Source organism: Cnephaeus nilssonii (genome assembly GCF_951640355.1).
Source record: "Cnephaeus nilssonii genome assembly, chromosome: 7".
In the NCBI taxonomy this organism is placed as follows: Eukaryota; Metazoa; Chordata; class Mammalia; order Chiroptera; family Vespertilionidae; genus Cnephaeus; species Cnephaeus nilssonii.
In genome coordinates this window covers 20,133,177-20,146,485 of record NC_137078.1, presented here as the reverse complement: position 1 = coordinate 20,146,485, position 13,309 = coordinate 20,133,177, and the positions used below count along the sequence as shown (strand labels likewise).

The window sequence follows — 13,309 nt, the reverse complement described above, 5'->3', positions numbered from 1 at the left end:
TCTCTCTCTCTCTCTCCCTCCCTCTCTCCCTCCCTCCCTCCCTCCCTCCTTCCTTCCCTCCCTTTTCTTCTCCTTCTCCTTTCCTCCTCTAAAAATATCAATAAGATCATATTCTCGTATGAGAATTAAAACAAAAAAGAGGAGTGGGCAGAGGGAATGAACCTAAGACAATGCATGAAATACACGAGGCAGCACAGTAGAAAGCTTGCAAATAGCTAGAGGACACGCTAAAGTGGCCAATTTCTAATAGGCCAGGGATATCTGTGCCATAATTTGTGTATAAGAAGGAAGTGTAATTTTATTTTGTAGTTACGGGCAGATGACATCAAGGACCTAAAGGCTATATTTTCACTCTTTTTTAAGGACAACCATCACTATCATATTTGTGTGCCTACCTTTCCCCCTTATGAGATAGTGAGCTCCTTTAAAGCAGAAATTACATTCACTGTAAGATACAATTTCCCATGAATTGCTTTGCCCTTTGCCAAGTTTTACAAGTTTTTGCATTTCCCACAAAACATAATGAGTCTTCACATAGAAGTAAAAAAAAAAATATTTCAATGAATAAGTGATCTGATCTTTACCTTCTAGGTGAAGTGCAATTAGTGCTGAAAAAATACTCTACATGAAAGAATACATGTTGCAGGTACAATAAGAATAATGTTACCAAAACTATAAGTGCATATAAAATTCTGTCCTTAAATAAAACAAAATCAACTTACTAGTGATCATTGCTCCAGTTACAGAAGCCAGAAATCCGATGCTGACTGCAATGACAGAGATCACTCTTCCCTGCCTATGCCTCTGCAGCATTACAAACATCAGCACTCCCGCAGCACCATGGACAAACAGAGAGGAGAAGAGAGCCCAGAGAAAGATCCAATACCACATCTCTGAAAGGAAAAGCAAAGTGTTAATGATTCTGTGGAAAAATATCTTAGAAAATTCAATTTAACAAATTGTGAGCACCCCTGGTTTGGGGAAGGTTAAATGAGATAATAGATACAAAAATGCCTAGTACAGTATCTGACACATAGTAGTACTAAATAAATTTTAACAATTACCATCCTTGCTAATGCTTAATGGGAAAATAATTCCCTCCATGACTTCAGAAGGTTAAGGCTACACACTAATTTCCTCTAAATATCTCCATTATGTAGCCAGAGTGCATCAATTTGTCTTAGACACCCCTCATATATTTTCAAATATCCTGAAGTTAATTGTATAATTTATTACTCTTTGATATGTAATTTTCTATTTTCTACACTAAATAGCAGTGTAAAGACATTTAAAAATCTATTCCTCAATTCAAATCATTCCAGAAATTAGTCAATGAATTTATCTTTTATAATTTTAAGAACTTCATGTGATTCCCACCTTGGCTTTCAACTTTATATACACTATTAAACAGTTAGAATTTTTTATTTTATTAAGAATTTTTTGCCTTATGTCATTTTAATAGTCTTTACCCAAAACTTTCAACTCCATTCTTCTTCAATATATCCTCAATTACTGTTCACTGATATTGAATTTATAAAGAGTTAATGAGCATACCTTTCATTTGGTCTCTCTAGCCTTCATTCCCTTTCTCTCTGACAACCGGCAGCCTCCCAGTCGATGCACACAGCTCCCATAGATATTGCTGGGCCCTCACATTGGCTCCATTTCCCTGACCATGCTTGTGGTCAGGCATATCAGGGCAGGCCATTGAGCCCAGCCACGCCAGTCATTCCCGTCCCCTGATAATCCTGTACTGGGACCAATTGAGCACGTAGGTCTTTGGGAGGTTGAACCCAAAGGGTTCATGATTTGTAAAGAGCCATTTCATCATCTATATATATAAAAGCCTAAGCGACCATTCGACCGGTAGCTATGACGCGCACTGACCACCAGGGGGCAGACGCTCAATGCACAGGTATGGAAACATGGAACAGACTGATGAATCTCAGAGGGAAGGGGGAAGGGGGGAGGGCGGGAAGAGATTAACCAAAGATCTTATATGCATACTAGAGGCCCGGTGCACAGATTCATGCACTGGTGGGGTCCCTTGGCCTGGCCTGTGGGGATTGGGCCAAAATCGGCAGTCCAACATTCCTGAGGGGTCCCAGATTGTGAGAGGGTGCAGGCCAGGCCAAGGGACCCCACTGGTGCACAAATCCGTGCACCAGGCCTCTAGTCATGTGATAAAAGCCACCATACACAGTGAAGAAACAACAACATATCCATCAAAGAGTAGAGACAACCAAGTTCCATTTTTAGTAATTTCTAACACCCTGCCACATTCCATCCTTAGATTCAATCCGTTTCCTTGTAATACTAGTAAAATCCCTCTTTTTATTTAAATTAGTTCAGATAAGGTTTCTGTTACCTATAGTTAAAAGAGCTGACTCTAGAATGTTTAGATGTCACCTTGAGACTTATCCTTGGTATACAAATGTTCCATATGCAAAATATTTCATCTGCTATTTGTGCTAGTATTCACTCTATCGAATATAAAAGTCAATAAAAGTCAGAAAATAAAAATGGACGAATTAAAACTTATTTATTCCATACAATGTAATATTACTCAGCTTTAAAAAGGAAACAATCCTGTCATCTGCTCCAACATGGATGAATCTTCAGGACTTTATTCTAAATAAAATAAGCTAGTTACAAGAACAAGTACTGTTTGATTCCACTTATATGATGTATCTACAGTAGTCAAATTCACAGAAACAGAAAACAGAATGGTGGTTGCCAGGGGAATGGGGAAGAGGGAAAAGGGGAGTTGTTGCTTAATGGGTGCAGAGACAAAAACGATGTGATCTAGTGCACAACAATATGAATGTGCTTACTACTGAACTGCACGAATAAGATGATAACTTTTATATTATCTACTAGAGGCCTGGTGCATGAATTCATGTATGGGTGGGGTCCCTTGGCTTGGCTGGCAATCGGGGCTGATTGGTGGTGGGGGGGGGCGGCCACTGGGTAGAAGGACCATGGGAGGTTGGCGGCCGGGGGGAGGGACTGTGGGAGGTTGGCCGGCTGCAGGAAGTTGGCTGTGGGAGCTCAATGACCACCAGGGGGCAGCTCCTGCATTGAGTGTCTGACCCCTGGTGGTCAGTGCGCATCATAGCAACCAGTCAACCAGTCATTCAGTTGCTTAGGCTTTTATGTATATAAACTAGAGGCCCGGTGCACAAAACTCGTGCACATGGGGAGGGTCCCTCAGCCCAGCCTGAATCCTCTCCAATCCAGGACCCCTGGGGGGATGTCTGACTGCCTGTTTAGGCCTGATTCCAACCGGCAGTCGGACATCCCTCTCACAATCTGGGACCGCTGGCTCCTAACTGCTCGCCTGCCTGCCAGCCTGATGCCCCTAACTGCTCCCCTGCTGGCCTGATCGCCCCTAACCACCTCTGCCTGCCAGCCTGATCACCCCTAACCGCCTCTGCCTGCCAACCTGATCGCCCCTAACCACCTCTGCCTGCCAACCTGATCGCCCCTAACTACCTCTGCCTGACGGCCTGACCACCCCTAACTGCCTCTTTCTGCCGGCCTGATTGCCCCCTAATTGCTCCCCTGCTGGCCTTATCACCCCCTAACTGCTCCCCTGCCGGCCTGATCGCCCCCTAACTGCCCTTCCTTGCTGGCCTGATCACCCCCTAACTGCTCCCCCCTGCCAGCTTGATAGCCCCCTAACTGCTCTCCCCTGCCGGCCTGATCGCCCCTAACCACTTATGCCTCGGCCCCACAGTGGCTTTGTCTGAAAGGACGTCCGGAAGATGTCCGGTCTAATTAGCATATTACACTTTAATTAGTATAGATTTTTTTTTTTACCACACAAATAAGTAAAAATTTTAAAACATTTGGGTGGAAATTTAAAAGATAATTATTTTAAGTCAAGACCATAAATGAATAGGCATTTAAAAACAAAACAAACAAAAATCTCTCTGGAGAAAGAAAGGTTATAAAGGGGTAACACTAGGGGTTTTTGTGGCAATAAAACTGTTTTGTATTTTGACTATGATGATGAGTATATATAAAAGTGATAAACTGTATACAACTAAATATACACACACACACACACACACACAAATGAGTACATGTATACAATACCGGTGAAGTCTGAAGGTTTGTGGATTGCATTAATATTAATATCCTGGTTTGGATATTATACTGTGCTTTTCCAAGAGGTTCCCATTGGATAAAGAGCACAGGGGCTCACCCTGTTTTATTCCTTACAACTGCATGTAAATCTATAATTATCTCAAAACAAAAAGTTAAATTTAAAAAGAAAAGGAAAGGGAGATTCCAAATTCTAAAGAATTGATCCTTAGAATGGACTCAAATCATTCGAAATCATTTCACTGGAGACATCTGATATATTTTCCAGTGTTTTAAAGTACCATGCATCCTTCTCAATGGCATGGAGATGGATACTGGTGATTAAGGAAAAATAGACACAGCTTTCCTTTTAAAAGGTTTTCTCTCTTCCAGTTTTCAGGGAAATAGTGCTTTCATGCTATCACACCCAAACCAATGGCTTCCACTTATAATAAATTAATTAAAGACAAAAAGGCTTAACCTGCTCAGAAGATAAAATTTATATTTAAAAAGATAATAATTTTCCAAAGTGAACTCAATAAAGTAAAAATGTAAGGGAGTACTAATGCACTGTAGGGAGTGCTCTAAGACAAGAAAGGGCTCTGCAACAGAAAACATAATCCTAATAAGTCAACAATGTGCCTTGTATCCTAAGACCACTTCTGATAGCTTATCAGATGTATTCCCCCTAAAGCACTCTTCTTTGTTGTCCTTGTAATACAAGTAGATAAAAATTCTTGACTGCATTTAACACTATGAATGCGGGATTATTTGACACTATAAGTAATATTCTTTGCCTGACTGTATAGATATTGACATCAACAATACATTTACCTAATAATCAGGAAAAGTAAATTTTAAAATTAATGTTTTAACAAACCCCAAATTATAAAAGAATTATATAACTAAAAAGGAATCTTAAATGGTCCTCTAATGACCAGTCCAGGATTATCCCTTAAACTGACTGAGAACAAAGTACCTAAACTCAAATTTACTTTTATGTTTCTCTCGCTTTAAAAATATATATATATGATATATTATGGAAAAAATTAAACTCCACTGAAAATATCTACAACTAACTTAGGTGTCATGTTACTACTATTATTTTGAATTACCTGATAGATTAATACAACCCTGTCACTGAGCATGGCCTCTAAAGATCTTGATCTGTTCTGGGTAAACAAGCCTGTCTAAGGTTCTACTCACCATTGGCAAACCCAGGAAACCTACTGGGTTAGTTCAGATGAAGAGAAGTGTAGGATCCTAAGAGTAGAGCAAGAAGAGTTGTCCAAAAGCCCTAGAGGAAGAACAGGTACTAAGAGGACAGGAGTAGAATATCACAATTTTTTCTTTAACTATCTAGGTCCTACAGCTAACTTGAACACTAAGAATCCCAGTTTTTCCTTTCCATCTATAACTCATCTGATCCAACTTTCGAGCAATTAAGCAATAGTGAAGGGAGGAAGCCAGAGGGAGCCTTTGCTAGTGCTAAACAAATACAAAAATTTAAAGTACAATGCACAACACAGAAACTTTGAAGCATGCCATCCATATAATCGCTTTAATTCCATGGAAGAAGTATCCCTTCTTCGTGGACACATCTTAGGAAGCCCTTTGGTTATTTCTCCCTATTGAAGGCTGTCCATAATCTTCATCTTAAAGTAGTTTTGCCTGGATTTTTGCAGTGTTTGTTTACTTTTTAGTGAGACAAGAGGCAGGAGAGTTGTGATTTGTTTCAGCCTCCAAACAATACTAGTAATAGCCCTGCTTGAAATCTACACCTCATCAGCCCTGGTTGCCAAGTCACTCAGAAATTATACTCTGTGCTTTTGATTTTAATCCTTGGGAAAATTATTTATGAAAAATGAACTTCTCTCAATGTTTAGAATATATTAACTGAGTAAAGACAAGTCAAAGAATGGTACATAATGTTTCATCCTATTTGTTTAAAAAATTACATGTTTATATATGTACATAAAATGTATAAATAAACAAAATACTTGACAATGGCTATCTTTTAAAGATAAGATACAAGATGAATGCCATTTTATATATTCTTTATCATTTGCTTGTTTTTAACAACCTGCTGGAAAGACTTTTAAAAAAATTTTACTGCAAACATACTGTCTTTAAAAAATAGGTTTTTGCCCTGGCCGGTGCTAAGTGGTTAGCACCAAAGGGTCTCAGGTTCAATTTCTGGTCAAGAGCACAAACCTGGATGGCAGGTTTGCTCCCTGGCCCTGGGACATGTGCAAGAGGCAACCAATCCATGTGTCTCTCTCACATCGATATGTTTTTCTCTCTCTCTCTCTCTCTCTCCCACCCCCATCTCCCTCCCTCCCTTCCACTTTCTCTAAAAAATCAATGGAAAAATCCTTAGTGAGGATTAACAAAAAAAAATAGGTTTTCATTCTATAGTTCATCAAAGCCAAAGGTTCTCAACCCAGGCAGCTCATGATAATTACCCATGGAGCAACTAATACTCTCTGGAGGTAGGACCTAAACTACCATGTTTTTATCAAATAATCATGACATGCAATAGAGACAGAAATTACTCTAAGCTAAAGGTTCATAGAGGTATGTGTTTAAAAAAATCCAAAAGTCATAAAACAAGGAAACCTATCTCATTAAACAACACTAAATGTATTTTTAATCCTCTGTAGCGTATCTAACCCTTTAATATCATTAGCAAGTAGATACTAAAAATGTACTATGTATTCAACATATTCTAAGCCTCAAGCTGAAGATACCATGCCAGTAAGACTCTATTTGGGGACTGTTCATAATTTTCCACCTTCTTTATAGAAATGGTGCACACTATAAGTTTAAATAAATTGTGTTCAAATTAGGCTATCTCAGTGTCTCAAACTTTTTTCATTCTAGCAAATCTAAGGTGTGGAACTTGCTCTCTCTAGTTTCAAATAGGAGTAACTTCTAAATTTGGGGATATATCCAACAGAGGAGGCTTATTAGGTTCTCAGGAAAATGATGCATTTGTATGTGAAAAAGTCACCAGATCAGAGTCAGCCTCAGATATGGCTCATGACCCATAACTGTCTGATCCACCGCCTGTTTCTGTACAGCAAGCATGTCAAACTCGCGGCCCACAACGAATATTTTTGCAGCCCAGCCAACATAACGGTATGTAAGAAATGTTTTAATACAAATTTCATAACTTACTTTTTACAATATCCTGTTATACATAATCTATATATATAAAAGGCTAATATGCAAAGTGTCCCCTCAGGAGTTTGACCGGGAGTTCGATCGCTCGCTATGACATGCGCTGACCACCAGGGGGGCGGCGCGGAACATGGCGGGCGACCAGCGGCAGCAGGGCACTAAGGGAGCAAGGGAAGGAGGAGGTGAGGAACCATGCGTTGGGGGGGCGCAGGTGGTGAGGGAAGGAGGAGGTGGGGAGGCGGGGAACCTGATCGGCCCTGATCGCCGGCCAGGCCTAGGGACCCTACCCATGCACAAATTTCGTGCACTGGGCCTCTAGTTATTAATAACAAACTACAACATTCGTAATGAATGATTACTATAATCATGTTGCATTCATTTCCCTTAAACGCCTGATGCGCAGGTTCACCATTTCTCTCCACTAATACTAACAGCGAATATTTTAGCAGTCGATTGCCACATCATTTGTCTTGTACTGAACTGTTTGGTGTGTGCAACAGAAAATATTTTGCTTTTGGAGAACAATAAAAATACTAGGTTTATTTGCGTTATGCTTATTAATTTGTGCAGTTATTCAGTGTCTGGTAAGTTAATGTTCGAGAAAAAAATATCAATTTTTATTAAAATGTTCTATTATTTTATGTTAACGATTACTCATTTATTTCAGCCCTTTGTATTTAGCATGTTTCTATCAAAATAAACCTACCTTACTATGAAAACTGAAGCTTTTGTTTTTTTGTGGCCCACATAAACTTAAACCTTATTTATTTGGCTGTGTTAGCCTTTGAGTTTGTGAGCTAAAAATTGCTTTTATATTTTGAAATGGTTGAAAAAATTCAAAAAACAATATTTCAAGGCACATGAAAATTACAAAAAATTCAAATTTCATTGTTCATGAAGTTTTATTCTAATGCAAACATGCTCATTCACATTGTCTATGGCTATGTTCATGCTACAATGGGCAGTCGAGTAGTTGGGATAGAGACCATATGGTCAGCAAAGCCAAAAATATTTACTGCAGTTACTATATGTTGAGTATGTTGAGTACTGGCCTTTACAGAAAAAGTTGCCGATTCCTGGTCTAGATGATTTGACATATGTCCTGGGTGCTGCGTTGTTCCATACCCCATTGAAAATTAGTCACAGTACTTCCATATATTATCAAGAACACATCTGGTATTTAATTAATGATACTTCAATGGCATATATTCTAATACCTTAGGTTCTTCAGAGCACAGTGTGCAGCTAGTACTATGGGATATAGAGTCCTCAGCAAAAGGAAGGAATATCAAAGAAGATTGCAAGAGAACACATTGCTACACCTGAGTTTTCAAAAATAAACAGGATTAACCAAACTATAAACATATTGGAGATAGAATAAGGGTGAGGAATGGGGATGGTGGATGGTTCTCAGAACCCCTTCCCCCGCCCCCCATATGTTGGAGTGACTTGAGTGAGCCTAAAAGAAATACCACCACAGAAATTCTGATTTAATTGGGCATCAGAAATTTTTAAAGTTCCCAGGTGACTCATGCACAGCCACGAATGAGAAAAAAACTGCTCTAAGATATAATGATCAAGTCATAGAATTACACGCAATGGAGAATATGAAACTGCAAAAACTCTGGTCTTGAGGTTGCTCTCCCCCAATGGCTTAAGTCTTTTGTTTTGAATAATAGAAGGTGCCAAGAAGCAGGCAAGGTTACCTGATACAAGGAATAGTGTGGCTACCATAGTTCTAAAAGGCAAAAATACAGTCCAATTCTTGAGATCTTAACACAGAGTTTACCAAAGATGAAAACTGGACCAGGCCAGCAAAGAAATCTTCCTGCCTCCACCATGAGTCAAACACTAAGTAACAAGCAACAGAAGTCTGCCACTGGGGGAAGGGAAGTGCGTGGACTGACAGTCCTTCTGTGGTGTCGGCATGCAGAGATGGCTAAAACCTGACACACAGCACTGACAATGAGAATAACTCTGCAGCACAGGGACATCGCAACAGCAGCAATGTCTATAGACTTTGAAGCCTGTGGCACACTGAAGGTAACCATAACAACAACACAACTCAAACTCAGCTTACTCCTGAGGAGATTAAATCAACTCTTCACACTCTGGTCTAACAAGCAGCAGCCCATTTGCTGGCATAAATACTACATACTTCAGTCTGTACTGCTATGCATATAAAGTCCTGCATTTAATAAAAAATTATGAGACAGTCCTGGCCAGGTGGCTTAGTTGGTTGGAGCTTCATCCCATACACCAAAAGGGTTGAGGGCTCAATTCCCAGTCAGGGCACATATCTAGGTTAAGGGTTCAATCCCCAGTCTGGGCATGTAATGGAGGCAACTGATTGATATTTCTCTCACCTCTCTTTCTCTCTCCCTTTCTTTCTGAAATCTATAAACATATTCTCAGGTGAGAATTAAAAAAATAAATTATGAGACCCACTCAAAAACAGGAAAAACAATCCACTGCTAAGAAATAAAGTGATCAACAAAACCAGACCCAGGGATGATCCAGATTTTAGAACAACCAGACAAGAACTTTAAAATAACTATAATTAACACGTTAAAGGCTCTCATGAAAAAGGTGGACAGCTCACATGAACAGAGAAATTTCAGCAAAGAGATAGAAACTCTAGGAAAAAGTCAAATGAAAATCCTAGAAATTGTTTTAAAATACAGTAACAACAAAAATATCTCAGAGATAAAGAATTCCTTTAATACTGGTAGGCTCACCAGAAGACTGGACACAGCTAAGCAAAGAATCAGTGAACTTATAAAACAGTAGAAGTTATTCAAACTGAAATATAATAGAAGGACAAATAGAAACCATCCAAGAGCTATGGAATAATTTCAAATGGTTCAAATGGTCTCTCTTCAAATATTTTTCTTCTCCATTCTCTCTTCTCCTTCTAGGACTCCAGTTATATTAGACACAGAGGAACAAAGATAAAAAGTAGAGCATACTTCTCATCAGAAATTATCAAACCAGAAGACAACAGAATGACATTTTTAAAAAAGACTGAAAGAAAAAAATCTGTAAAGCCAGAAATCTATATTCAAGAGAAATAACTTTCAGAACTGAAGGTGAAATGAAGACTTTTTCCAGAAATAAAAATGCTGGGAGAATTAACTGCCGACAGACCTGAGCTACAAGACATAGTAAAGGAAGTTCTTCAGACAGAAGTATAATACTACATGGAATCCTAACTCTACACAAAGAAATGAGTAACAGTGAAGATAAACATAAGATATATTTTCTTATTTTTAATCACACTAACATTTTAACCAGATTTAAAAATAAGTTACTGTTTTTGCACTTGAAACCTCATTTAACATAGAAGTTAAAGCTGTGTTGGATATTTAATTCTGCTTAAAAAAGAGCAAAAACACTAGATTTTAAATTTAATTGTGACACCTTCAAGAACTACTTTAAAATACTGCCTCTCTTAAAGCTTATGGCAATACTGTTTATCACCCACTTAAACTAAATTACCCTTTCACTAGATAATTATGTAATTTTAAACTGTAAATTACAGTACTCATCATTGAATAGTAAAATTCTTAGAAAAACAGGTGTTTAATTTAAAACAATCTGAATACCAATTGCTTTAAAGAAATCAGGTTAAGCTATTTAAAATAGTTCAAAAATTGCTCTATATTTAAGCCACAGCACTATCTTCCTAAGGATGTCATTGTTTGTTCTTCCTCATAAATGATTAATTATCACTCAGTTATAAAATATAGGGTTTATAAATCAGAATCTGAATCTAATTATAAAATTAAAAAAGATTATGCAATAGTTTCTATTGTTATTACTTGTCTGCCCTCAAGCATCTTAAATTACATTTGTTTGATTTAGTCACTGTCCTTAACTCAGCGAATGATCTCATGATACATTACAAAAAGATATTTACACTGAATACTGAAAAATGAACTTTTTACATCAATAAGCAGAACTTATAATGAAATACCCAATAACAAATTATTAACATGAATGGCAGATCAGAAAATAAAAGCACCAGAAAAACTAAGCAAGCAATGCACAAGCACGTCAAGACAGTCACGCCTCAGGTATTATTGATAGTAATCCTGAGGGAGTGGTTTATACCGCATGGGGATTAAAAAAACAAAAACAACATAATTTCGGAACTTGAAGGGATCTTCAGATACTGAATCCAGTTTCTAAACCAAATTTTAAGAAGGTCTAATTATAAGAGCTATTAAATGGTATTCAGACACCAAAGATTTTCTAGGTCCTAAACCAAAACCTAATTAATTAGCATATTAAAATATCTGAAGAAGTCCCCATTAAAAAAGAAGTTTCTTAGTTTTAGAGAGTAAAGAAACAAGTTTCTATGCAAATATAAACATTTTTCTTAACTCATAGTAAAATTTCTACACTTTTTCTCAACTCATCAAAATTTCTAAATCAGCTTTCAATATGAAAACTGTGGGCATTAGGTTATATTATGAATGAGAAAACCTAGGCCTCGGAAATAGGTGGGTTGTCTTAAGTGCAAAGGCTAATTAGTAGCATTCAAGGATAAAACTCAGGTTCTTATAAACTCAAGGATCTAGTGCTTATTTAGACTCTTTATTTGCATAGAGAAATCTAGCAGAACCCAAATTATACTAGGGGTAATTCTAATAACTGCTCATTATGTAAGTATTTACATAAACAGTGTTCATGTTTAATTCTCCCATATACTTCAGATTTAATATAAACTGCATAGAATTTTAAAAATACAATTATTTCATAAGCATTATTCTCTATAGCTAATAGTTCATATAAATAAAGAAAACATTTTTAAAAGATATATGATCCTAATGCTAAAAGTCACTTAAAAAATTGGTATAGCATCCTCTTGGAAATACATGGATCATTAATATTGATATTTTAACTATACTAAATACTCCATATTAAAGTGCATTATATATCTTACATACCTACAATTTGATCACTAAAAAACTTAGTTTTTAAAAATCAGGTGTTCCCAATCCTTGAACCCTCAATAACAAAATTACCTGAAGAGCTAGTTTAAAAGGTGGTTTCCTAGCCTCTGTTTTCAAAGACCCTACTTCCATAGACAGGGGCTGAGGCCCTGGATCTGTGCCCTTAACCAGCCCCAGGTGATTCCAATATTAGCAAGGTTTAGAAATCATTCGGGATTAAAGTAATTCATGGGAGGGAATGGAAGAAGGAGAATTTGATCATGAAAATCCAGTTTCACATTACTAATGAAAACATCTTAGTTGGACAGATATTCAAGTAATACTTTTAAACTTAATCAAGTCCTGATAGTATTCCTGGACCATCCTACAGGCAGTTCATCTTTCCTTTCTCTCCATCACCCCATAAACAGGTTCTTTCTCCACTCTCTACCTCTTCTGTTGCCTTCAAAATCCCACTACCTGGTTCTCCCTGAACTCAAAAAGCCACAAAAGAATTACTTAACCCAGTGGTCGGCAAACTCATTAGTCAACAGAGCGGCAAACCGCGGCTTGCGAGCCGCACGTGGCTCGCGAGTTGCAGTTTGCCGACCACTGACTTAACCTGATGGTTAGTCAGGGTCTTTAGCCCATGAGCTCCTTAGGGACAATGATTGATATTTTCATCTTTATCAGTATTTACCAGAGACTGACACATGACTCATGATCAAGAAATATCCAATAAATTAAACCTTAAAAATGCTAGACACTGCATTTTAGTATAATTCTTCAATGTATCAAGATGGGTTTTGCTTTTTCTAGGCACCTGTTCCTCTTACAGATATTTCATCCCCTCACCCACTACATTACCTCTAGTCTTCCCGTTCAGGGCCTCATTCCCTACTCCCCATACCTACCTCCAGGACTGAGCAGCCAGGCTCTGGGAGACCCCCAATGATCCTGATCTGGTACAGTCCCCTGGACAATATACCAGAGTTGTGTGACAATAGAGTACAGCAGAAGTGATGGGATACCACTTCCAAGATTAGATCATAAGAGACCCTATGACTTCTGTTTTTGGTTTCTCTCTGACCACTCACTAT

At 38.0% G+C, this 13,309-nt stretch overlaps 1 protein-coding gene across 2 annotated transcripts in view; it reads right to left on the bottom strand.

Moving 5' to 3' along the window:
* Positions 1–13,309, bottom strand: part of TMEM170B (transmembrane protein 170B) — a 39,105-nt gene that overhangs the window by 18,453 nt on the left and 7,343 nt on the right. Inside the window, exon 2 of one of the 2 annotated variants that reach the window (XM_079776585.1) lies at positions 723–893. The exons of the other annotated variant lie outside the window; for it this stretch is intronic. Within the exon in view, the coding sequence (XP_079632711.1) occupies positions 723–893 (171 nt within the window). The remainder of the gene's footprint in view (positions 1–722; positions 894–13,309) is intronic. 2 annotated transcript variants of the gene reach the window in all.